This window comes from Sceloporus occidentalis, unplaced genomic scaffold (genome assembly GCF_023333645.1).
Source record: "Sceloporus occidentalis isolate IW3139 unplaced genomic scaffold, rSceOcc1.0.p SCAF_4, whole genome shotgun sequence".
Taxonomy (NCBI): Eukaryota; Metazoa; Chordata; class Lepidosauria; order Squamata; family Phrynosomatidae; genus Sceloporus; species Sceloporus occidentalis.
The window spans coordinates 65,934,789-65,962,731 of NW_028316984.1; the positions used below are offsets into that span (position 1 = coordinate 65,934,789).

The window sequence follows — 27,943 nt, forward strand, 5'->3', positions numbered from 1 at the left end:
CCAATATGGCTGATTTACAACTTTATCCTCAACTTGGACATTGCCAGACCAAGCAATCCTTTATAATGCAGATTTGATTTCCTTTGATGTAGAACAAACACCTTTGACTTCAGGCTAGTTTTTGCTTATAAAAGAACCCCCAAATCCTTCATCATGGGCTCGTTGGAAGGCATGGGGACACTCTGTCATTGTGAACTCTGACTGGTCCCGGTACCTTATCCAATGCTATCCCCTTCATAATTGGATCTGGAATCAAGCCTCATCTTGTGTAAGTATTGCCATTAGTTCACCCTCCAGCTATTCCAAACTAACTTCTGATTTCCTTAGTCCTGGCATGTATGTGTGAGTGAATGTGGATTGTTGTGTAATTTTCCCCCTTAATAAAATAATTAGAATCATAGAATCGTAGAGTTGGAAGAGACCACAAGGGCCATCCAGTCCAACCCCCTGCCATGCAGGAAATCTCAATCAAAGCATAGCCGACAGATGGCTATCGAGTCTCTGTTAAAAGACCTCCAAGGAAGGAGACTCCACTACACTCAGAGGGAGTGTGTTCCACTGTCGAACAGCCCTTACTGTCAGGAAGTTCCTCCTAATGTTGAGGTGGAATCTCTTTTCCTGTAGCTTGCATCCATTGTTCTGGGTCCTGTTCTCTGGAGCTGCAGAAAACAAGCTTGCTCCCTTCTCAATATGACATCCCTTCAAATGTTTAAACAGGGCTATCATATCACCTCCTAACCTTTTTTCCTCCAGGCTAAACATCTCCAGCTCACTAAGGAGTTCCTCATAGGACATGGTTTCCAGACCCTTCACCATTTTAGTCGCCCTCCTTTGGACACACTCCAGTTTCTCAATGTCCTTTTTGAATTGTGGTGCCCAGAACTGGACACAATATTCCAGGTGGGGCCTGACCAAAGCAGAGTACAGCGGCACTCTGAATTACTTCATTCAGAGAATCTTGCCTTCCCAACCTAGTTTCCTCTCCCCGAATATGAATACAACTATAACTCGATTGCGATCCACGTCTCTCTGTCCGCCCAATTTCCCCCAATTTTTCCCCTATTGTATTTTACTGTTTTTAAATTGTGATTATTTAATATTGTAGTTTTAGAATTGGGATGAGGGGTTGGGAAGGGATTAATTTTGAATTTTATTGTATTTTTAATGTACTTTTACTGTTGTAACCCACCCGGATTCCTCGCGATTGGGCAGGCTATAAATTATTATTATTATTATTATTATTATTATTATTATTATTATTATTATTATTCCTTTGATCCGTTTTCTCTTGGTATACATAAGGGAAATAGTCTTGAGGGTTCTTGTAGCCAACCCAATAAACTGAGTTAAAAAAAATTCTCCTAGAAAGACTCTTGGCTACCCATTCTTCCCAGGAATACCTGATTGGTTACTGTTGGAGAGAGAAATGGTCTGCAACTGCATAGACAACTCTTTATGTTTTTAATTAGTTTGCTTTAGTTAAATGCAGCAACTACTAAGGAAGATCAAGGAAAATAGTACAAAGGCACATTTACTGTTGAACATTAAAAAAACCAAAAATAACGATCATGGAGAATCTACATATAGACCTAGACAATGAGGAAATAGTAAAAGAGTTCTCATACTTGGGATCAAACATTGATAGGAAGGGGGACTGCAGCCAGGAAGACAGAAGAAGATTAAGAATGGGGAGGGCAGCTATGAAAGAACTAAAAATAGATCCTAAAATGCGAAGATATACAACTGAGCACAAAAGTTAGAATCATACAAGTGACTGTATTTCTATTATCATGTATGGATGTAAGAGCTGGACAGTAAAGAAGATAGGAAGAAAATCAATTCATTTGAGATGTGGTGTTGGAGAAGAGTTTGAGGATTCTGTGCACAGCCAAAAAGACAAACAAATGGGTCCTAGAACAGATCAAGCCAGAAATCTCCCTAGAAGCCAAGATGACAAAACTGAGGATATTATACTTTGGACATATAATGAAAAGGCACAACTCAATGGGAAAAAAACAATAATGCTAGGAAAGGTGGAGGGAAGTAAAAAGAAAGGAAGATGGGTGGGCTGTATAAAAGAGGTCATGGATATGACTGCAGGAACTGAGCAGTGCAGTGGATGACTGGGAATCTTGGAGATGTCTCATCCACATGGTCTTCATGGGTTGAGATCGACTCGAGGGCACTTGACAACAACAAAGCAGCATTTTGTATTAGTTTTGGGTAGACCTGGAAGGCTGATCTCTGGAAAGAAGCCTTTTTAAAACTTGCTCTGCACAGTGAAAACCAGCAACAAAGTTTAAACAATCTCTTATTTAAAAAGAGGCTGAAATACTGTTCTTCTCAGTATTTAATGAATTGTTGCTCATTAAATATGTTTGCATTGTCATTTTGTTACAAATAACATTACATCATTTTATTGTGGTTTTATTTCCCCCCTCTCATTTTTAGTTGTTTCCATAGAGTTTATGTGCTACATTAAAGAAACAACACAATAACAAGTGATCTTTGCACTGCAACCAACCTAAAATTCCATCCATAATGTTAGTCCTTGGCATAATGTTTCCAGCAAGCAAAGCTCTTAGTACATAACTGTGGTTTTATTATCTCAATCACTAGGTTAAGGCTACATCTGCATTGCAGAAATAATGCAGTTTGATACTACTTTAACTGCCATGATCTGATGCTATGGAATTCTGGAATTTGTAGTTTGTTGTGGCACCAGAGCTCCCTAACAGTAGAAGGCTACAAAACTACAAATTCAAGAACTCCATAGCTCTGAGCCATGGCAATTAAAAGAGTGTCAAACTGCATTATTTCTACAGTGCAGATGCAGCGTAAATGGACGTTATCTCCTCTGCAGTTCTCCATATTCTTTTTAAATCTAAAATGTGTCAATTCACTTTTTTAAAAGTAAAAGGCTGTGCCAAAATCTTATCGAATTTAAGCAAGCTAATTTCACAAAGGGATTCAGCCAAAGAATGTAAAACATATTATATATTACAAGCACTCTTATTTTATGCCTTACCCAAAACTAGCCTGATGATCTACAGCATCCTACAAGGATGAATAATGTTGTTTTCACCTGCTTAACATTTAGCTTTGGCTTGTTGAAGCAGCATGTCTGGAAAAGGGAGTTCTCCAGAATAATCACATCAGACAAGCTACCAGACAAATTTAAAATGCCATACATAGGAGGTGCAGAGCTATCCACCCACCACCCCCTTCCCCACAAATAGACGATTTGTTCAGCACCATGTGCTTCCCAGAGTAATCTTGTGAGCAACTGGGCCACAACCAAAGCATGCATATTTATTTACACATCATTAACAAAATACAAAGGGAGAGAGGGGACGCTGGTGGAAGCTTGGATGATAATACATGCCACTTGTACAAGGTCTGATGTTAGACAAAACATAGCAGTTCTGCAAACATGAAAGATGGTGTTCCAGCAATGGCAACCTTAACTTAAACTCTTTTTGGCAACTTGACTTATTTCTGTCTCTTCTCCATACATAGCATTTTATTTTCAGGAAAGAAAACATGCCTGGCACCTTGGGGAGGCATGAGACTAGTCCAGCCTGCCCCCTCTTCCTGCCTTCACCTCAGGATTTGTTTACTGAACTCTCATTTGGAGATAACAATCTTGTTTTAACTTTGAATTTGTGTATAGATAACTGAGCCTACAAACACCAGCACAGGGGTAATTCAGGGCAGGAGACTCATAAATGACCTCCTGTTCCAAAGGGTTAGCTGCCCCACTGACAGCAAAAACACCAATATTTTCTGCCACTTAAAAAAAAAATCTTGTAGCTTAGGATATGGGGTGTCAGAGAAGAGCCCTCCACCCATACATGTGTAGCCATATACAGACAGATGCACTGTGGATAGGAGGAGATAACTAAGCATGTGCTTTGTTCCATATATTTATTTACAAAATAAGATTATGGTGAAGTGGTTTGAGTGTTGGACCTATGACTCTGGAAACCAGGGTTCGATTGCCCACTTGACCATAAAACCCACTGGGTGATCTTGGGAAAGTCACGTTTTCTCAGCCTCAGAGGATGGCAATGGCAACCCCTCTCTGAAGAAATCTTGCCAAGAAAATCCCATGATAGGGGGTCGCCTTAGGATCACCATAAGTCTGAAATGACTTGAAGGCACACAACAACAAAGGTCAAGAGGCCAAGCAATTCAAGAGGTTGGAGTGTGTCATTAATATCGAGGAGGATGCAAACAAATACAAAAGCATCTAGTCAAGATCCAATTAGTGTGATTATGGCCTCCCTAGACCCTATTCCATCCAGATTGGCAGCATTACTCACATATCAAAACCAGGAACACTTAGAGAGTGACAGTTATTTTTCTGTCATAAGCTATAAGGTTCTAGGATAATAATAATAATAATAATAATAATAATAATAAATTTTATTTGTAGACCACTTTTCCAAAGATCAAAGCGGTTTACAGTCGATAAAACCAAGTACATAAAACCAAGTACAACACATCTCATAAAAATCCATATTACAAATATACAATATATAACACTAAAAACTCCAACACAGTCATTCAAAGGGTAAAGCAGAGAATTGATGGCAACAGAATACACAGCTTCATTCTTCAGGGGGGAAGGCTTGACAAAAGAGAAGGGTTTTCAATCTCTTTTTAAATGTTTCTAGGGGAGTTGTCAGACGGAGCTCCTCGGGAAGATTAATCCACATCCGCGGGGCCGCCACTGAAAAGGCCTTTTGGGAAGTGGAGACATATTTGGATGAAGGGACTTCCAACAGATTCTTCCCGGATGTACTCAGTGTGCGGGGTGGATTATATGGGGGGATGCAGTCCCTCAAATAACTCAGGCCCAAGCCATATAGGGCTTTATAGGATCTTCTGCTGTGACACATAGCAAAGAAGCAGAGCGTAATCCAAGAATGTTAAAATGCTAAAATAACTGCTAAATGCTAAAATAAATCTGTTAATCTTGCCACAAGATAAACTCTTATTTTTATAGCAGTAAGACAGAAGCTCAAACTAGCATGCATGTGCATGTGTGCTAGTTTAAGCTTCTGTGCACATGCATGCACACACCTACAGAGCCACTTTTTAAAAGTGATTTAATAGTTGTTTACTTGCTAGCTAATATGCACGACACTGGTCTCTTTTGCTTCTGTGGAAGAAGACAAGCCCAGAAGCCCCAACCACAGCTTAACAGGGGAAGGCAGCTCCTCCTGAGAAACAAAATTGTCAAATTCCAGTTAGGCTGTGGCTGATGCAGCTGCATGACATGTCACAAAGAAACAATGCAGCGATGTACAGATGAGCCAGACTGGAGGTTTTGCTGGTGGCATCTTCCACAGCCAGCTACCAAGGCCTCATTCACACTGGTGGCATTGCTCTGGAAGGAACTGGGCAAATTCGGGGGGGGCCCTCCCGAATCTCTCCGGAAGCAAGTGCTGACTACCAATCAGGGGCATTTTAACACAAATGCCCTCTTGGAGAATTCGGGTTTAAGGTGAAGGTGCCTGGCTATCAATCAAAGTTAGTTACGCGATGGTCATAGGTGACGTTTCCAGAACTGATAGGGGCATCAGAAATGTGCTTTCCACCCCTCCTTTTTTTTTAAAGGACCAGGCACCACTTGTCAAATTTAAAAACCTCTGTGTGTGTGTGTGTGTGTGTGTGTGTGTGTGTGTGTGTGTGTTGTGGGCATTTGGTCAGTGTTGTAGGTTATGATCTGCCCTTGGCCCCATTTTCAACCCCAAAATGCAAGCTAATGCATCCTGTATCCCCCACTTCTTGCCACCCCAGAATGCCTCCTACACAGGTAATAATAATAACAATAATATTAATTCCTCACCTCGGAATGCCAGAAAATTATGCTTTTTTTTTTTTTTTTTTGCTCTCCCTAGGCTACCCCTGAATTCCTTAGAGACAGTAGCAAAAGCTGTATCAATTTGCCAATTTACATAATTGGAAAGAGAAACATTACATTCGATTGGTAACATTCATTCGCATTGCAGCAGTCATTCCAAAGGAAAGAATAGGCGCATAGACAGCCAAAAATAATTTTAAAAAAAATAAAATTCAAAGGAAAAAGGTCTCTGTTGGATCACAGAAGTTTGCCTTGTTGTAGCGCCCTGACCTGCCCTGAATTGACCCTTCCTCCTGCTAATTTTCTATCTATCTATCTATCTATCTATCTATAGCTATATTTCTATTGCCAAAAACATGCACATTTTTTTGCCAAAAATAATTTTAAAAAAAATAAAAATAAAAGGGAAATGGTCCCTGATGGGATCAGAAGCTTGGCCTCCTCTGCCCCTCCTGACCTGCCCTGAATTGACCCCGTCAGTCACCCCCTTTTTGCCTCCTGTCACCCTTTGCCTCCAGATCCCCTTTTTTCCTTCGGCTTTTTCCACCTCCATCTCCCCTTGGATGAGGGGAGGGAATGCTCTCACCTCTGCCCGCCCTCTGACCTTAATCCCTCCCTAAATTTGCCCTGATCATGATCGAGGGCAAGTTCATATTTCACAGAACCCGGGTCTTTTCAGAAAAGATGGATTTTAGCCTGATTCCCGATAACCCGCACTGAGGGGCATTTCCTTGTGCAAGCCTTGACATGAATTGTGAAAGAATTGGGCCCAATATGAACTTCAAGTGGAAGAATCGATTTCAAAACCGGTTTAAAAGGTAGTGTGAATGGCCCTCAAAACAGGGTGGGATACATCTATAACATAAAGTGTCTGCCTGACAAACTTACTGACTACCTCTCTGTTACACTGCCCAAATCTACATGCTTGATCACAGGGGCACCAAAGTAGGTGTGTTTTCTCATGAGAGTTCCAAATGAAACAGTAGCTAAAGTTTGGGACATCATCCATCAGCTAGTTCAGATGTCACACACTCCACCTCTTCATTCATAGCTAAAAAGCTCTGTTCATACATAAACCCTTCACTCCAGGCATCTAATTAAGTAGGCTTGGTCTACAAAACATGGTTTTTGGCCTGTTTGCCTTGGGATTGGGAATGCACATTTATGAACTGATTTTGACCAAACATGATATTCAGACTTCATTTGATACCCCATTCATTTCTGTTTGAGTTCAAAATTCAGTTTTTCTTAATCTCTCTCTCAAATCCCTGGAAAATTCCTTGTTTGGGCCTACTCTGCAAGGAACACAGTGTGAAATAAATTTTAATGACTGTTTGTTTAATTGAAATCATAAGCAAAATCATCAACATCAGTGCCAGTATAGTTGGGTAAATTTCCTCTTGCCTGATACTTGGAAGATATCTTTTAGGAGTGAAGTGAGTTTACACGCAACACTCTATGTGTTTCAGTAGCCCTGTACTCAGGATGCTGTTCGAACTGCCTCATCTGAACCTGCTGCTGTTATCCATGTTTATTTACTTATATCATTAAGAAAATACAAAGATAATACAGTAAGCAGATATCAAATATACACTAATCCCATATATGCACTGGAAATATGTTTTGAACATACCCAAAATATTGCACATTTTGGTGAGTCTCCCAAGGAAGAATGTTTGATAGCAAATGGGCAACTCCTATAAATACCATTCTACCTGTGCTTATTGTTCCAATATGGCCCAAAGATCATATTGTCTGAGATGAACAAGAGTCATAGGGAGATCCTATGAAGATAAAACGTATGTGTAAGGCAAGGCTGGTGAAGGTCTCGTCCCCCAGACGTACTGGGAATTGGACTTCCAGTAGTCCTGCCAACATGGCTAACAGTCAGAGATTATTCAAAGTTAAAGCCATGTTCATCTGAATCAGTATTCAAAGTGATCTTGTTTTGAGGCTAACTGAGAGGAAGAAGTTGTAGCATTCTTCCTCTTAATTTAGTTGTGGACTAAATCTACATGGAGTAACGTGCTTAGGGACAAACGTTTATACCTATGAATGAGCAGGCGATGTGAGTGAATAGCAATAGAAATGCAAAACTTGTGGGTATGATACATGTCACCCTCTATCAACACTTAGCACTCTACATTGGGCAAACAGGCCAGTCTCTGCACCAGAGGATAAATGGTCATAAATCAGACATTAGGATTTGGAATACACAAAAACCAATTGCAGAACACTTTAGTCTTCCTGGGCATTCCACCTCAGAACAACAGTACTCAAAAATACAAGGAAGACTGGAAAGATAAACAGAGGAATTGAAATATATTCACAAACTCCAGTGCATTGACAGTGGGTCGAACAGAGACAATGGTTTCCTGGCACCCTGCATATATTATAACACTAGCTAACACCCCAACCTCATGAGGTCTCTCTTAGCCAATTTATCACATTTCTTTTCTGGTTCTCGGCCAGCAGCACACTATATTCCAATAACTCCCTCCACCATTCATAGGATTAGCTACTCACTTTGGCTATAGGCATTATCTTTCCCCCTGCCTTTGTCCCCCAGTTGCCATCATTAAAATGGAACTTACCATCTCATCACCATGAGTTGTGCTTTTATAATTCATACCTCTTCATTCATAGCTATAAAGTTCTGTTCCTAGGCATCTCACTCCAGGCATCTGATGAAGTAGACATAGGAGACTGTCGCACTACATTCTTAAAGAATTGCTATTCCACTTTAACTGCTCTGGCTGCCTCCTGTTACATTCTGGAATTTTCAGTTTAGGAAGAGGCATTTAGAATATTCAGCCAGAGAGCTCTTAGGCCTCACTGAACTACAAACTCCAGAATGCAACAGGAGGCAGCCACAACAGCTAAAATGGAATATCAACGCTTTGAGTGTAATACGATAATCTCCTTAGTCTACAAAAGTTTATGCTACCAACCTCTTTCTCTTAGGGCCCAAACAGACACACCAAAATAAAGCTGCTTCAGGTCACTTTGGAGGTATGCTTTTTCAATGATGCATGAGTCCTAAGAGGCTGAAAGCTGCGGCAAAGCCATGCTCCAGTCCTAAGGACTGGAGTGCGGCTTTGGCACAGTTTCTGGCCTCTTAAGATGCCAGTGACCCAAAGCAGCTTTATTTTGGCCTGTCTGTTCGGTCCCTCGGTTAATCACAAAGGTGCTACAAAATCCCTCTGCAGTAACAGATTATGGGTGATGTAGGCCAACAATATCTGGTAAACCATAGGTTAGTTGTCCCTGGTTTAAGGTTTGTAAAATCCAAGATCTTTATTAGACTCCTTAAATCAAGAGCATTACCTTGAATTAGGACCTGAAGGCAATAGGAAATTGGGGGGGAAGATGGAAAACATCCAGGCAACCCAGCTTCCTTCTTGTACAAGCCTGAAGAAGCCAGATTTTCCCAGGTTATATTACAGTAGCCTAGTTTCTGATCACAAAGCTACAAACACCAGTTGCAATGTCTGAAAGAATCACAATATTTTCAAGAAAATAAGCTGGTTAAAAATTCTCCTGGATATCATTGATAGCTGATTTTCTAAGATTCCAGGCTCCAAAATTCTAGCATAGATCACAGTCTGTAGCTGCAGCTGGTTACGGCTGCAGTGTTGTTGTTCTAGGAATATTTGTTCTTGTAATTTAAAAGGAAGCTTGTAGTCTACAAGATGTCCCCAGACAACACAGCATCTCCCCAAGGACCAAACACACTCATGAGTCATGTCTGGCCCCAAACCACTGTATGCAGCATTATATTCAACAGAACAAAACAATTTTTAAAAACCTTTTAATCTAAAAGGCAAATTCAGTGAGGCTATGAGCAAGGAAGAAAAATGGTGCACTCAAAAGGAAAAAATAAGCCAGACAAGAAGAGGCACACTTTTCCATGATCAAGAAAGGAATCTTCATGCTTCTTGTGAAAAACTTCAGCTGTTAATAAAATCCAGGTCGTAGCCCAAGCCAAGTCTTAAGCAGAACTAATTTAAGAGTCATGTTTGACTTTCAGATCCATAATCACCACACTTGATGAGATAAGTGTGGGCTTTCCAGTTACTTCTGAGTAAGCAATTGGTACTTTTCCTGCTTGCACTAGATTCATTACAAATTACTTACATTTAGGATGGAGAGCCTCCTCTCCTCTTGAGGACTGGGCTTCAGCAGTTGCAGCACCTGAGTGAGCCCACTGGCTTCATTATGAAAGGAGCTGCTGTGATGCTTATGTGAAAGGACCCGTTTCCTTAAGTGCCACTGCTGCCACTTCCTGTGAATCTCCTGCTGGACCTAAACAAAAAGTGTCAGAGTGGCTGTAAAGACTACAGCATTCCTAAAAGAAATCCAGATTATCTGCCAGAGGCAATAGCCTCTTAGTTCAGCAACAAAGAATTACTGTAGGACCATCTTTAAAATGAACAGATTCTTACTGTCTGAGCTCTAATATGTTAGTCTTAAAAGGAGCCGCAAGAGGCTAACATGGCTACTCTGTTGGAAATTACAGTGGCTTGGTGTTTGGAAAGCAACAATTTACTTTACCAGCTCTTCACAATCAATGTAAGAGTGACTAATCTATACAGTGTGATATCACTACCTCCAGTGCTGTGATCTAATGTAGGTAGCTCCAATTTTTCATCTACTTTGAAATGTAACTGTCTCTTTAAGGATGCATCCATACCGACTGAAACATCCCAGATCTTTCCCATTTTATACTGAATTAAAATAAGCTAATCTGGGGAGCTGGTATAAAAAATCTCCAATTGTATCAGAGCTGACAGAAAATATTCAGGGATAAACAAAATGGGAACAGGAAAAACATCAGGGACTCTGGATCACTTTGTATGTGCCCTAAGTAAGTCAAGCGCAGGAGGGAGAAAATAAAACCAGTAATCCACAGTAGGGCAAATGAGGGGCTGTGGCCTGGGAAGAGCCAAGAAATTTGGAGCAAGAGTCCTGAATATCTGAATATTTGGCCTGTTTTCAGAAAATATCTCCCTATTCCCACCCTACAGAAAGTTGTCGTCTTTTTACTGCTTATACTTTCTGCACCTTTAACAGGATCCTGACACACAGTAATTTAGTTACTGATTTTTAAGACACCATTACTTTATCTTAAAGGCTTTATTATATGTGCTCTCTTATTATGACTATAATAGTAAAGAAGAAGAAAATCTGGCATGAGTCACATGGGAAGTGATCATCTGATAGCAAGTGGTAAAATGGAAAGATGTATCTTATACAGAGCTTGGAAGAGTTATTATTTTGAAATACAGTCTGCAGAATCCTTCGTGCTGGCTCTATTGGCTGAGGGATTCTGGGGACTGTACCCCCAAAAAGTAACTTTCCTGGCTTTATGCTTTAGTCAAATTCAGCATGTGAGAAACTCACCTCACCATTAAGGAAACAGTAAAGCACAGCCACAGCAAAGCCCTGAAACAAATGAGGCCCATATCAGTTCTGCAGTATACAATTGCAAATGCTAGGTTGGTATTCTAGAGGAAATATGGAATTTCAAGAAAATATATGTAAACTTTCCTGGCATGCAGTGTGCTATCATCTATGAAGATAAAACCATTGCTTGTGTTTTGGCTCCAAAAGCTAAAGCTGCAATCGTATAAGCATTTTGAGGGGAGGAAGTTGATAGGCATCGATCTACGAAATGATAAGCATTGATCTACACCTTTTTTAATATATCTAAATGATAATCTCTGACCTGCAATTTGATATCAAAAGTGCATCTTGACCTGAGTAGCCAAATGGCCCTAGCATGTGATCTCCCACTGAAGCCATGAGTTTTGATATGTAAACGAATTTCCTTTCCCAGCTTGGATGAGATTATGCAAGGAGCTGCTAAGTGCTATCAGGAAAGATGCTATCAAATGTCTTAAGGAAGTGTCTCTCTTTGTGATTGAGGGGGAACCATTTGAATCAAAGGAATGGCATTTGTAGCCATTCAGGTCCCTACTCTGGCAGAAACATTTGGGTTAGATCAAAACATTTGGTTAGGATGTGAAATACACTTCAAACAGTTTCCTTTGATTACCCTTTGTCTAGAGACCCTGTTAAACCCTTAAAAAGGTCTCCTAAATTTAGAGAGCGGCTGCAGCCAGCCACTCACTGCTGCTACCAGCCACTCTGGGCTGCTACCAGTCACTCTCAGCTGCGGTCAGCCATCCACTGCAGCCAGTCATTCATTGCTGGTAGCCAAGAGCTAAGTCAGTTTTAAATCAGTCTCTCTCTGACTGGCCTGCTTAACCAGAATTGCAGACCCACACACACAAACTGGAAGACAGAACTTCTACATAAGGTGAGCATTTCCGTTAGAAAAGCCTAATATCTATTCCACATTTACCACGTTATTTCCTGAGTCTTGTATGAATGTGTGAGCGTATGTGCCTGTATGTTTGAATCCTTGTTTCCAATAAAAGAGACATGATTGTACTTAGAGCCTCTGCCTCATTTCTGGATTTCTAGTTCCTGGTATACAGATCGAAGGGGCGATCCCTGAGGTGTGGTAACAGGCCTCCTCTCGTGACCTTGAGCTAATTAAATTCCCCATTGATAATTTCGTCACTGTTCACTGTTACAAAGTCCCATTGAAATCAATTGATCTGTTTTTGAGAAGACATATATAGGATTGCACCATGCTGAAACAACCAGTTGTCTTAAAAAGCTGCAGTGTTTTCAGACTCAGACAGATTTTTCTTGCAACAGAGGCATTGTCAGAGCAACACAAAAATAGAAGAAAACAAAATAAATCCTTGTTTCATCACTTGTAAGGGCTCTCCGGGGTTGCTGATCTAATCAGGGGATAAATGGCAGGGTTTATATTATATCATGATGCCCAACCTGATGTATAGCTTTAAAAGTGACCAAAGTTTAGAAATGACAAATGCTTGTCTCTGTGATCAAGGTGGTATTTTTATTCCTTGTGCATCCCAGGTGACCCTAATCTAGTAAAACAAGAATACAAGCAATCCTTACGTTTGTTCTATGTTTGCTTGAAAAAATTACAAAAGGTGCAACCCTGTATGTTTCATCTGAGAGAGAAGGGCAGAAAGTAACTTTAAAGAAGAAGCAGTAAAACTGGTCCTCTCCCTCAAACCACCTTTTTTTTAAATTTTGGCAAGACGTGCACCATTTAATTATCAAGAAATAATCAATTTTTCAAAACCAGAGGCAGTGTTTTGGCCTTTCAAAGAAGTATCATTGAAAGTAACTGCATATTATTATTATTATTATTATTATTATTATTATTATTATTATTATTATTATTATTATTATACAAGTTTTTAAGTGTGGTCCCTACCAGGTTTTTTGAAATCCCACAAAGTGTAATGAATTAGCCCTCAGACACCCCCAATGGTTTTAAGCCTTTTAATAAGTATGTTACCTGAAAAGATCCTATGGCTTTTTCAAACAGAACCTGGATCTCCATGGTGCCATTTGTGGTATCAAATGGGAAAAAAGCAAATATGATGTAATGGACTCCAAAGAGAGGGATGAGTACAAGTGTTGATTTAGCAAGTCTCCTAGAAGTAAAGACAAAGACAACTGAGCAGTGTATAAAATAGGAGTGGGAACATATTAAATATTGGCCTCAGAATTCAGTTAGAATCTATGCTGGCATAAGGAACTTTTCAGCTCCCCCGCCTGATGTTTTAGACTACAGCTCCTACAATCCCTTACATATGGCCATGTGATGGGTCTGATTTAAGTTGCTTGCACAAAAAGGCACACAGATATGTATTTGGAAGCTAGCAGTCCCCCTCCCACACGCCCTGTCATAACACAACAGAGAAAGGGGGCTTTTTCATGCCACATAGGCCCCATTCCCACTGGCCCAGTTAATGTGGGTGGAACTGGGTAGATCCGGATGCCCCTCCCCCAAATCTCTCAGTGAGTGAGTGCCCACTACGACTGAGGGGCATTTTAACCCGAATGCCTTATCGGGTTTAACTTGAGGGCGCCTACTGTCAATCAAGGTGACGTTTGCAGGGGCATCGGAAGTGTCCTCCCCCCTCCTTTTTTTTAAAGAGCCATGCACAAGATGCCCCAAAGTGCGCACCTTTTGTCAAATAAACCTCTTTGTGTGTGTGGGGGGGTGCAGGTTATGATCTCCCCCTGGCCCCATTTTCAACCCCAAAATGCAAGTTAATGCATCCAGTATCCCCCATTCCTTGCCACCCCAGAATGCCTCATACACAGGTAATCATAATAATAATATCAATAATATTAATCCCTCACCTCAGAATGCCAGAAAAGGATGCATTTTTTTGCTCTCTCTAGGCTACCCCTGAATTCCTAGCAAAAGCTGTATCAATTTGTCAATTTACATAATTGGAAAGAGAAGCGTTACATTCAGTTGGTAACATTCATCCAGCAGTCATTCCAAAGGAAATAATAGCCTGCCCTAGCAAAAGCTGTATCAATTTGCCAAGTTGCAACATTACATTCGGTTTGTAACATTCATTCGCAATCCAGCTGAAAGACTATGCGCATAGAATAGACAGAGAAAAATAATTTTAAAAGAATACACATCAAAGGGAAAAGGTCCCTGATGGATAGGAGAGGCTTGTCTTGCTCTGTCCCCCCACCTGCCCTGAAATGACCCTTGCTCCTGCTCACCATCTCTCTCTCTCTCTCTCTCTCTCTCTCTCTATATATATATATATATATATATATATATATATATATTGCCAAGAACATGCACATTTTTTGCCAAAAATAATTTTAAAAAAATACACATCAAAGGGAAATTATCAGAAATAGAAGAGGCTGCTTCTCTTGCAGCTGGATTTCCCTACATGCCCCAGCGTAGCCCCGCAACCCAATTCCCCCTGGAAATCCTCCTCCTCTTCCTCCTTCCTTCAGACTCTCTCCTTCCTCGGGGATGCCCATTGACTCTTTCTCCCAGCTCCTTCATCCTCCTCCTCCTCTTCCTCCTCGTCCTTCATCGCTTTCTCCACCCCCACCTCTCTCTGACAGCCCTCTGCAGCCCAAAAGTCACCCCTTTGCATCCAGATTCCCCTTTTTTTTCGGCTCTTTCCTCCTCCTCCTCCTCCTCCCTCCCTCCCTCCCTCCCTCCCTCCCTCCCTCCCTTCTGATGATGGGAGGGAATGCCCTGCCCTTTGCCCACCCTATGACCTAAATCCCTCCCTCAATTTGCCCCGGTCATGATCGGGCGCAAGTTCATATTCCACAGAACCCGGGGTTTCTCAAAAGAAACGCTATTTGCGCCGATTTCTTTTAAGCCGCTCTAAGGGGCATTTGCCACGGAATGGGTGTGCAAGCCTCTGATTCGCTTGTGGGGGATTCGGGGTGAATATGAACTTCACGTGCAAGAATCGATTTCAGAACCGGGGTAAATTGTAATGTGAATGGCCCCATAATTATAGCACTTGGATTCCACTTTGACTGCCTTGGCTGCATCTCATGGAATCCTGGAATTTATTGTTGGTGAGAGGAACCAGCGGAGCTCTCTGGCCGAGACTTCAGAAGGCTCTTACCTCAGCTTCCAATCCCAGGATCCCAGAAGATGTAATCATTGTAATTAAAGTTGAATCATAGCACTGTAACTGTATAGTGTGAAAGATTGTTTTTGTTTTTCTGAAATGACATATGCAAAGCCTCAGCTCTTTAAAAAAGAGTTGAGTTTCTTTTTTTCAGTGCCTTGAGGTCTGCACCCATTTCTATGCTCCACTGCTACCACCCAGGTGACTGCAAGGATCAGGTACCTTAAAGAAAAGTACAGGTAGTTTTGGAATCAGTGACTTTGCTGGGGTGAGTCAGCTTACCAGACAAGTTAGCCCAAGACACATTGGTGCATGTGCTGACATACAGGCATTTAAATCTTTTCTGCAGTGACATCTTTTTTGCTGCTGTTGTACTTATTTCTGAAGCAGAATCAAGAGGCCAACTTGTATTGTAACTTACTTGTATTGATTAGAATCCTTGCCTCTTCCATCTGGCCATCGAAGCTTGCTCATCAAAATTCTTACAATATTAACAAACAGAATAAAATTGATCTGCCAAAAAAAAAAAAGCCACATCTAAAATTCATATTTTGAAGAACAGGTTACTCTTCAGCCTTAGAAACATACAACTATTGAACAGACTTACAACAATAGAGATCACCACAGGACCTTGAATGATCCACCGGGCATATGTAAGATGAGTATCCCAGCATCTGTGAAGACAAGAAAAATAAGTTGTGATTTGAGCTCATGGAAAAGTAACTATATTCATTGTCCTTCCTGCTGAACACCATGTTGGCAAAATCTTAATGACCTAGAAAAAAAAAATCACAGAGCCTACATGCCCATCAGATATGGGTTGGCATCCATTGTGCTTGTGCAAATTAGATGGAAATTACCCAGGTGCATGTATTAATTGTTAGAAATCTTAAGTGTGTGTAACAAGCAGGAAAACAGAAGTAGTTTTTGTAGCACCTGGTTAAGCAAAAAGTCATCATGAGTCAAGTGAACAAAAAAACAACAACAACCTGGAACACTGATTGTACAACACAGTAGAAATAAGGAGTAAGAAACATCACACTTATGTTTTTCTGCATATCTCAGAGGTGACTCATACACTAGGTTCATCACTATTTTAAAGATTACAACATCATGGCATCTTGCAGGTAAGAAGCATGCACAGCAGCTGAAGAGCTTTTCCAGATTGGTCTGAAGATGGATTAGTTCCCACAATATAGCTCATTGGATTTTGCCATGTTGTGCTGATTGTTGTTGCTTCCATATACTCATTCCATTCTTTGTGGGAGGTGTTCATAACAGTTTCTTGGATCTGCACTAAGGCTCTGCCAAGTGTTTTTTACACCAAGGTGTAGTTTACTGAGGTGGTTTTCTGGTTTCAAAGCAAATCCCTACCCCAAGAATTTGTTAGGGTTTTTTTTTTGTTTGTTTGTTTAGAGTTATAGCACAAAAGTGCTATTGTATTGTACTATGTTAAAAAAAATAAAGAAGAAAGAGGAGAAGAAAGGGAATGTCTCTGAATTAAAAAAAAAAAGAAGTCCACTTAAGGGTGGGAATAAAATGTTCAGCTAGCGCCAGGAAATAGCCCGGGGCAAAATAAACATCATTTGGAAACATCAACCAAGAACTACAACAATAAATACCACAACCTCTCAATACATTTGCCCTGTCTGAGGAGGATATCACATGACTAAAATTGGAAGTATAATCCAGAGTCATCCTGAACGCAATTGTACGCATTCATGTTATTGCGTGAAAGGTTACCACATGCGATCGCTGACAGTCTGAACGTAATCATGAGTCAATCCACAATTAACTAAATTCGGTGAACTAGTGAAGTCACAGACCCTATTCCTAGACAACTTCGCACTCAGTGTGCTGTTGTTTGGTGTGATGAGCATGTCTCCTTTGGTCCTGGTTTCCCCCCCCCCCCCCAATCCGGAAGGAGGGGGTTGCCATGAAGCCACGCTGCAATTCTGCTTCAATTTTGCTTTTGCCTGTTGTTCAGCATTGCTGAGGGGGACTGCTGCTTGCTAATTAAGAGGCATGGACTGGGAGCTATTGGATAACCATTACATTCACATTTTAGCGTGACAAGAGTGAATATATGCTCGTTTTAATGTGAATAGAGCATGTTCTTTCAACCATTCTTCCCACCCTCTCCCCACCCTCTTTTGTAAATTGTGGGGTTCCTTGGTTCCTCTCTCTCACTTGTCTAAATGTGCTATGCTCCATTCATCTGGAGTCTCACTGAGCATGTGCAAGGGTGCCAATTCGCAATTAAGAACCCACCGATGTGATGGCTTACTTTGCACAGAATCTGGGTCGTGTTTGGGGAGGCCATTACAGCGAATTTAAGGTGTGCTAAGTAATCATGTAATTGCATGAATTTTCGAATTGACCTCACTATCTTCTCTTTCGAAATTGAGAGCCTCTCATCCTGTGTGATAAACTCCTGAAGAAGCCCTTAAACACCAGCACCAAGTGTGATATCAAATGCAATGCTTCTTAATGGAACCAGTTGGAACATTTAGAGGTAAGTCTTTCAGTGACAGGCCAGCACTGTGGGCTAAGAGATAGAATGTTAAACTGGGAAGATCAAGTTTTAGGCTCAATACTAAACATCTCTCTACTTACTTACTTTTCTTCCATCTATTTTCCACAAAGATGGGTGTCAAGGTGGTGCAAAATTAGTAAAAATACAACTAAAACACAGGAAAAATGAAAAAAAAACTAAAAGACAATTAAATAAAAAACACAATTCAACACACATTGCAAAATAAAAAATATTGAAAAAATTAGCAGTCACTTAGTAAAAAGACGCTTACTCAGAAACCAGTCAGTGGCCACAACGCCTGCCTGAACATAAAGGTCTTCATTTGCCCGCTGATAAAAAGAAGAGCAAGAAAGGCTTGGAGAGTCATGAGGCCAAGTAAGGGCCTTGGCTGAAGATCTCAAAGCCCTGGCAGGCTCAGATGGGAGAAAATGGCCTCTTAGACCGCAGGGACTCAGGTTATATAGGTTTTATAGGTTTAATCATCATCTCAAATTATTCCCCAGAACAGAACAGAACTACTCATCCCTATTGTAAAAAGAATTGTATCCTCCCTATACTCAAGCCCAGTTAACTGTTTAGCTATGCAGCATTTTGGACCCAATGAGGTTTCTGGACACTTTTCAAAGCAAGTCCGGGCAGAGAGAGGAGAAGGAGAGGAGCTGCTTGGCAGCCATTTTGAGACCGTGTGCTTGAGACTGTGTGCTCGTTGCTGAAGGGGAGGAGCTTCTGTGAGTCACATCTGTGAGTCACAGGGGGGCGGAGCTAGCAGACTAGCTTTATATACCAACTTCCAGAGCCTTCAGAACAGTCCGGCCAGAGAGAGGAGAAGGAGAGGAGCTGCTTGGCAGCCATTTTGAGACCGTGTGCTTGAGACCGTGTGCTCGTTGCTGAAGGGGAGGAGCTTCTGTGAGTCACATCTGTGAGTCACAAGGGGGCGGAGCTAGCAGACTAGCTTTATATACCAACTTCCAGAGCCTTCAGAACAGTCCGGCCAGAGAGAGGAGAAGGAGAGGAGCTGCTTGGCAGCCATTTTGAGACCGTGTGCTCGAGACCGTGTGCTCGTTGCTGAAGGGGAGGAGCTTCTGTGAGTCACATCTGTGAGTCACAAGGGGGCGGAGCTAGCAGACTAGTTTTATATACCAACTTCCAGAGCCTTCAGAACAGTCCGGCCAGAGAGAGGAGAAGGAGAGGAGCTGCTTGGCAGCCATTTTGAGACCGTGTGCTCGAGACCGTGTGCTCGTTGCTGAAGGGGAGGAGCTTCTGTGAGTCACATCTGTGAGTCACAAGGGGGCGGAGCTAGCAGACTAGCTTTATATACCAACTTCCAGAGCCTTCAGAACAGTCCGGCCAGAGAGAGGAGAAGGAGAGGAGCTGCTTGGCAGCCATTTTGAGACCGTGTGCTTGAGACCGTGTGCTCGTTGCTGAAGGGGAGGAGCTTCTGTGAGTCACATCTGTGAGTCACAAGGGGGCGGAGCTAGCAGACTAGCTTTATATACCAACTTCCAGAGCCTTCAGAACAGTCCGGCCAGAGAGAGGAGAAGGAGAGGAGCTGCTTGGCAGCCATTTTGAGACCGTGTGCTTGAGACCGTGTGCTCGTTGCTGAAGGGGAGGAGCTTCTGTGAGTCACATCTGTGAGTCACAAGGGGGCGGAGCTAGCAGACTAGCTTTATATACCAACTTCCAGAGCCGCGCGCTGTTAGAGAATTTTCATCATACTACTTTAACTCAACAACTCTGCTCAAGTGGCATCAGGTTAGAAGCAGATATTGAAACAGAACCTTCCCTTTAAGTGTAAGATAGCAGCCAGTACTTACCTTTAAAGAAGTATTCCCAATAGATTGACTGTTATATTTATTACTAAAGACTTTGCAGTATGGACAACGAGGGATCTGCCGCAGTCACCTGCAACTCTTGTGGGATGTTTCTCTTCTTGCCTACAGAAGTGGAGAACTTCACATGCACCAAGTGCAAGTTGGTAGCACTCTTGGAGGAGAAAGTGCAGCAGCTGGAGTCCAGAGTAGCTACACTTCAGCATATTAGGGAACAAGAGGATTTCCTGGACACAACAGAACTAACGATCTTGGATGAGTACTACGCAGAGGAAGATGCTAGGGTGAAGGAGGTCACTTGCCATACACAGGAGGCAGACAGCTGGAGGAATGTCACAAAGAGAAGTAAGCCAAGAAGGGATTGTTGCAGCTAGAGAATCGATTCGAAGCTCTTTCCCTTATCAAGGAGGATGAAGAAGAGCAGCATGGACAGACTTCTGGGACAGAGCAGAGGAGCCTGAGAGTCCTACCCGAGGGAACAGTCGCTGCTAAGCCTCGGAGGAGGCGTGTGGTCGTAGTGGGGGACTCCTTGCTGAGGGGAACAGAAGCAGTGATTTGTAGGCCTGACAAGATGTCTCGAGAGGTGTGTTGTCTTCCAGGTGCAAAGATCCGTGATGTGACAGAGAGGCTGACAAGACTGGTCAAGCCTACTGACCAATACCCCTTCCTTTTGGTCCACGTGGGAACTAATGATACTGCAAGACACAGCATTCAGAACATCAAAAGGGATTACGAGGCGCTTGGTAGGAAGCTGAAAGGAATGGATGTACAGGTTGTCATCTCGTCTCTTCTGCCAGTTGAAGGGCATGGTCCAGGAAGGGAGAGGAAAATAGCAGATGTGAACAACTGGATTCGCAGATGGTGCCGCCGAGAAGGATTTGGATTCTTCGATCATGGGCTGCGGTTCCATGAGGAGGGACTTCTTGCAACAGACGGGTTGCATCTCACGCCAGTTGGAAGAAATGTTTTTGCCAACAGTCTCAAGAACTTGATCAGGAGAGCTTTAAACTGAGTTCCGAGGGGAAGGGAGACAATATTAAGGAAGGCGAAAGGGATGGCGAAAATAGTCAAACTGACATAGAGGAAACAAGGCAAACAGTGCAAGGACCCAGCAGTGGGAGGCAAAAAAACTTGCACAGGCAGCAAGTAAAAGGGAACCATGGTCTGCGATGTCTCTACACTAATGCACAGAGCATGGGAAATAAGCAAGATGAACTCGAACTCCTAGTACAACAAAGCAAATATGATATAATAGGCATCACTGAAACCTGGTGGGATGAGTCTCATGATTGGAATGTGGAAATAGAGGGGTATAACCTTATTAAGAGAAATAGGCCAAACAGGAAAGGAGGAGGAATAGCACTATATGTCAGAGATATTTACACCAGTGAAGAGATCCTGGACATCAATCATGGAAGCCAGGTGGAGAGCATCTGGATAAGAATCAAAGGGGAGGGAAACAACAAGGGTGTTACAGTGGGAGTCTACTACAGACCCCCAAGTCAGACTGAGGAATTGGATGATATCTTTCTAGAACAGATGTCCACACAGTCAGAAAAGAGAGATGTAGTAGTGATGGGCGACTTCAACTATCCTGATATTTGCTGGAAGTCAAACTCAGCAAAATCCTCAAGGTCTAGCAAATTCCTCACTTGCCTGGAAGACAATTTCATGGTCTAAAAGGTGGAAGAGGCAACAAGGGGGTCAGCTATTTTAGATCTGATCCTAACCAACAAGGATGACTTGGTTAATGGGGTGCAAGTGGTGGGATCCTTAGGTGGAAGCGACCATGTTCTCCTGGAGTTTGTTATACAATGGAGAGGAGAAGCCAGGCAGAGTCAGACACGCATTCTAGACTTTAGGAGAGCGGATTTCAGTAAACTTAGAGAAGTATTGAGGGCGATTCCATGGTCAGAAATACTAAAAGATAAAGGAGTTCAGGACGGATGGGACTTTCTCAAAAGGGAGATACTGGACTTCCGGTTGGTAATGGCGCCCGTTGAGAGGCCTCTTGGCTAGCTGGCTGGGGGCTGATCGGACATCGCGGCTTTTGGGGGGGTCTAGGCTTAGCCTGACAACCCTGAAGTTCCCCCCTTGGCATAGGGGGGCCGAAGGGGGCTCGGCGGAGGCTCGATATCCTGAGTTCCCGCTTCTCAGACTTCCCAGACGACTGTCGGGAGGAGAGGGTCGGGACCAGTGGGGCCGAAGAGCATTCCATGGCCGCTTTGAATCTCCATTAATGGACAGCGGCGCCGCCAATTTTACTTTAAAGGATCTACAGAATTGGATCAATTAATCGACTTCCCATCAAGATTGAGGTGATACTTTTGCAAACATCTTTATATGGCATAAGTATTTACAAGCATAAGATAAAAGGACTTTGAAAAGGAGTGAAGAAGCGATTTGGCTGAGAGTAAATTCGCTTTTTAAATCTGTAAGTAATAACTTAAATGAACTCTAAATGTGAAGGAGGCAGGGCAGTAAATACCCCCGAAGAAGTGATGAAAGGACACTGAATGACAAACATCAGGAATATATCTCTTAAATGGGAAAAAAGAAAGTTTAATGCACACTAAACTAGAAGATTTGGCGACAAAAGAGTTAAAGAAAAACTCTTATCTGACCTTGAGTGGGAGAGAGATAGATAAAACATCCTGAAGTGCAGCGGAGTCCGGGAAGTGACGTGGATGATTGGAGGATAAACCATAGAGGACGAGGACGGGAGGAGGGGACGACGAGGACGGGAGGAGGGGGCGACGAGGACGGGAGGAGGGGGCGACGAGGACGGGAGGAGGAGTGTCCAGAGGTGAAAGACCAACGTAGAAGACTTGCTATTTTTTCTTCCTCTCTTAACGGAGGTGGTTGAGCTATTTGGAGAGAAGTAGTCTCCTCCAAGACGCAAACAGGAAGTGACGACGATCGAAGGGAACAAGGAGACATGGGAATTGTAGTTTAATTTCCATCCAATTCCGCTCCTGTTGATAATTAACACGGAAGTAAAAGGGGGCAGAGGCTACAAGGTTGAAAAGAACAAAAAGCACTCTGGGAATTGTAGTAAGTAAGCATAAACAAAGACTTCTTAAGAACAAAGAGCCCAGTAAAAGGACATAGTCTTTTTTTTCTTTTTTTGTTCTGAGGCTTCGTTTCTTTCTCCTCCTCCTGTTCCTGCTTTCTCTTGCTTGCCAGTGATCTTAACATCCCCTTATTAGGAAAGAGACACAAGGAAGAAAATAAGAAAGGTGAATGAAACTTTTTGGACTACTAATGATATAAAGAAGAAAGACTTTAATGTACTAAGAAATTAGTCCAAGAAAAGCATATACACATACATTTGTTTTTTGAACTGGAGAGAAGGAAAAAAGGAGGGAGAGATTCTTTTGACGTTCTGTATTCCCTTTTCATTGAGAACTTAGAATGCTTGAGGAGTAATTGGTAGTGATAGCTAGTTGGATCTATGAGATAGGAAGTTATAAGAAGGGAGTTGAGACTTTGACTATTTAAAAATCTGGAGATAGTGATATATTGAAAAAGAAAGAAGGGGGGAGGAAAGGGAGAAAGGGGGGGAAAAACAAAACAAAACAAAACAAAACAAAACAAAACCTGACAAATTGTAATATTGTTATTGTTGTTGTTATTACTTTTCGAATTGATAGAAGCTTTGATAATTGAACTGGGGATAAGATTTTTGAAAAGGGCATTGTATATTTGGAAATTTAAGTTCAAATTGCAGAAATGTCAATCTCGGGCAAGAATGTACCCCCTATAGGGCAACAACCACAGAGAAAACATTCAGCAGAAAAACCAGATATGATTACAACGCTATTAGAAGAAATAAGAAAATTAAGGACAGATTTAATGGAGACAAAGGCTGAGTTAAAATCTGAGATTAAAGATACTGAAAAGGGAATTCGTCAAGAAATACGATCAGATATGAAAGAGATAAATCAAAATATTACAAAATTAACCACAGAAATGACAGCAACGAAACAGAAAATACAGAAAATAGAGAAGAGGAGCGACAACATAGAATCTGAAATGGAGAAGATGAAGAAAAGATTTGAAGAAGAGCTGGAAGAAAAATCTATATGGGAACAGAAATTCAGAGATAAATGTATTAAGATAAGGGGACTGCCAGAAGAGAGAGACGAGGACCTCATGGATAAGATATCAAATTGTTTGGCGGGATTTTTGGGTAGAGATCCGGTGAATTTTGTGTACGAAATTGATCGGTTGTTTCGTGTGAACTCTTATATTGCATCACAAAGACAATTACCGAGGGATGTGATCGTTTATTTTGTGAGGAAATTTATGAGGGATGAGGTTCTAAAAAAACACAATGAAAATCCCCTAGAATATGAAGGACAAATTTTGAAAATATTTAAAGACATTCCCATGAAGCAACTAAGGAAGAGAAAAGAGTACCAATTTATAACAATAAAACTGAGACAAGAAGCTATAAGATACAGATGGGAAGTACCAGAGGGTCTAACCTTCTGGTTCAGGAAAAAAAGAATTACGATTAAGACTGTAGAAGAAGCAAGAAAATTTATGAAACATTTTAAAAGTCAACAGGATATGACAAAAGAAGAAAAACAAGAAGAAGAAAAAGAGAGACAGTTAAAAAGGACAATGGTGACTCGTAGGATGGAAAAAAGTTTAGAACAGATGAAAGAGAAAAAATCAACACAGATTGAAGTGAAGGAGATTTATGGAGAAGGAGCCACTGGGGGATTAGAAGAAGAAAAAGAAGCTGAAGAGGTAAGGAAGGAAGACGAAGAAGAGACGGAAAATGTGGACGAGGAACTAGGTGAAGAAGTACAATAAAGTATATTAAGATTTTTAATAATACCAAGAAAATGGAGAAATTAAAACTATTGACATGGAACGTACAAGGACTGAACACACCACACAAGAGGAAAAAAATTTTTCACCTATTACAGAAACAAAAGCTAGAGGTAATCTGTTTGCAAGAGACGAGGATAAGAAAGAAGGATATTAAACATCTACGAAATCCAAAATTAGGTCTAGAATTTGCTGCGGCTTCAAATCAAAAAAAGAAGGGAGTGGTGATGTATGTTGACCCTAAATTAGATCCAAAGGAAATTGTAACAGATAATGCAGGCAACTATTTGATAATTGAATTGAAGTCCCAGGGCAGAATATTGATATGTGTTGGAGTTTATGGAGTATTGGAGAGTAAAGGAAAATTTTACAATAAATTGTTGAATGATCTAAAAGAATTAAACTTTGATGATTTAATTTTAATGGGGGACTTGAATGGTGTAGTAAATCCGGGATTAGATAGGAAATCAGAGAAGAAAATAAAAGAATCACAGGGTAAATTACCAAAGGAATTTTTCGATTTAATTGATTTAATGAAAATTCAAGATGCATGGAGAATGAAATATGGAAACGCACGAGATTACACGTTTTTCTCAAATAGACACAAGTCGTGGTCACGTCTAGATATGTTCTTCCTTTCTTCATATCTAGGGCTGAAAATTGATAAAATGGACATATTGCCTAAAGTGTGGTCGGATCACAATCCAGTGAGGCTGGAAATAAAAACTGGTAGAAGGGAATTCTCCTGGAGATTAAGTGAGACTTTACTAAATAATGAAGATGTGATAAAGGAAATTGGTGAAAATATTGAAATGTATTTTTTAGAAAACATGAACAAAGAAGTCCCAACACAAATCGTATGGGATGCCTCCAAAGCTGTTATTAGAGGTTTATTCATGAAAAAAGGAGCCGAATTGAAAAGGAAAAAAGAAAGGAACCTGAAGAAATTATTAGAAGAAGTAAAAGAAAGAGAAAATCAACTCAAAGCTAACTCGAATGATAAGAAAGCAAAACAAGAAATAAAAATTCTACAGAAACAAATAGAGTCAATTACACAAGAAGAAATCCAAAAGAAAATTACCTTTGTTAAGCAAAAATATTTCGAATCTGCAAACAAACCAGGAAGACTTTTGGCGTATCAATTGAGAAAAGAAAGAACAAAAAGGCAAATTGGAGAATTGCAACTGGAGGGGAAAACAATTAAAAACCCAAAGAGAATACAAAACATATTTAAGGAATTCTACACAAATCTGTATCAAAAAGTAAAGATAAAAGATGAAGAAGTGGAAAAGTATCTCCAGAAGATACATGTACCGAAAATTAGTAATGAGCAACAAAAAGAACTCAACAAGGAGATATCAAAAGAGGAAATAATTGCGGTAATTAAGAAAAGCAAATCAGGTAAGGCTCCAGGTCCGGATGGCTTTATCATGGAATATTATAAGAAGTTTACGAAACAGTTGTTGCACCCACTCCACATGACGATGAATGAGGTAGAAAGGGGAAATATTCCGGAAACATGGCGCCAAGCAAATATTACCCTAATTCACAAAGAAGACAGAGACCCAAAGAATCCATCCAATTACAGGCCGATATCGCTTTTAAACACCGACTACAAAATTTTTGCTCAAATCCTGGCAGAAAGATTAAAAAACATCTTAAAAGACTGGATACATGAGGATCAAAACGGTTTTTTACCTAATCGCTTGATGAGAAATAATATAAGAAATGTACTAAATTTGATTGAATATCATGAAAAAAATTACGATAAAAAATTATTATTGATTTTCTTGGACGCGGAAAAAGCTTTCGACAAAGTAAATTGGAAATATATGATTGCAACACTAAAAGAAATGAACATTGGAGAAAACTTCTTGACTTGGATTCAAAACATATACAAAAAGCAGGAGGCCAAATTAATAGTAAATGGAGAAAAAACAGAAACTTTTGGTATACAAAAAGGCGTACGACAGGGGTGTCCCCTATCCCCCTTATTATTTTTGGTGGTAATAGAAACCTTACTAAAACAATTAAGAGAAAAGAAACAAATTGAAGGAGTGAAGATTAAGGGATGGGAATATAAAACAATGGCCTTTGCAGACGACTTGGTTATTTCCTTAAGTAATCCTGTGGATGACTTAGATTATTTATTAACAATTTTGAAGGATTATGGTGATTACTCAGGCTTTCAGGTCAATAAGGAAAAAACAAAAATGCTAGTGATGAATATATTTGAAGAAGAACAAGAAAAAATTAAAGAAAAATCCAACTTTCAAATAGTTAAAAAAGTGAAGTACCTTGGAATTTGGCTTACAACAAAAAACTCAGAGATATTTAAGAATAATTATGAAAAGATTTGGTCCGAAATCAGAAAAGATATAACAAGGTGGGAAAAATTGCAACTCTCCTGGTTTGGTAGAATATCCGCTATTAAGATGATGATATTACCAAAGATGCTGTTCCTATTTCAAAATGTACCGATTATACACAATGAAACTCCCTTCCAAAAATGGAATAAAGAACTGTCGAAATTCATATGGAACTCTAAAAAGCCCAGGATTAGATTTAAATTACTTCAAGATGCAAAAGAAAGAGGGGGCTTAGCACTTCCGGACCTAAAGTTATATTACTTTGCAGCCACCCTAACCTGGACCCTAGACTGGATCAGACTAAAAAAGAATAAAATACTAAATCTAGAAGGAGCTGGTCTGGTATATGGCTTGCATAGTTACCTATTCTATGGGAAAGACAAAGTCAATAAAGAGTTTAGCAATCATTTTATAAGAGGAACGATTTACTATGTATGGCAGAAAATAAAGCGGAGGTGGTTTTCAAAAACCCCATTATGGGTGTCTATTAATGAGGCTTTTTATACAAGAGAAAAAATGCTATGTGAAAAATGGCCAACATATGAAGATCTGACCAGATATGAAAATAACAAAAGAAGACTAAAATCCGAGGAAGAATTACAAGACGAGGGGTTTATTTGCAATTGGTTTTTATACAGAAGGATAAAAGAACAATTTAATCAAGATCTAAAATTATATGGAATAGGCAAAGGAGAAGCTGAGTTTGAAAAGATAATAATGCAAGAAGGGACTAAAGAAATTTCTAAAATATATCAATTACTTCTGAGACAAGAGCTCGAACAGGAAAATATAAAAGATTGTATGATAAAATGGGCTCAGGAACTGGGACAAAATATTCAACTAGCACAATGGGAAAAAAATTGGACAAGACGAATGAAGTACACTAAAAGCTATGCTCTTCAAGAAAACCTAATTAAAATGCAATTTAGATGGTATTTAACTCCCGAATTACTAGCCAAAGTTTC

At 40.7% G+C, this 27,943-nt stretch overlaps 1 protein-coding gene across 1 annotated transcript in view; it reads right to left on the reverse strand.

The window, feature by feature from the left end:
* Positions 1-9,994: 9,994 nt before the first annotated feature.
* The window catches only part of SCTR (secretin receptor), a 52,233-nt gene continuing 34,284 nt past the window's right edge, over positions 9,995-27,943 (reverse strand). The window contains exons 9-13 of the mRNA XM_089520185.1: positions 16,010-16,076; positions 15,824-15,915; positions 13,281-13,419; positions 11,276-11,317; positions 9,995-10,177 (exon numbers count right to left, since the gene is read on the reverse strand). Coding sequence (XP_089376311.1) covers positions 9,995-10,177; positions 11,276-11,317; positions 13,281-13,419; positions 15,824-15,915; positions 16,010-16,076 — 523 coding nt within the window. The remainder of the gene's footprint in view (positions 10,178-11,275; positions 11,318-13,280; positions 13,420-15,823; positions 15,916-16,009; positions 16,077-27,943) is intronic.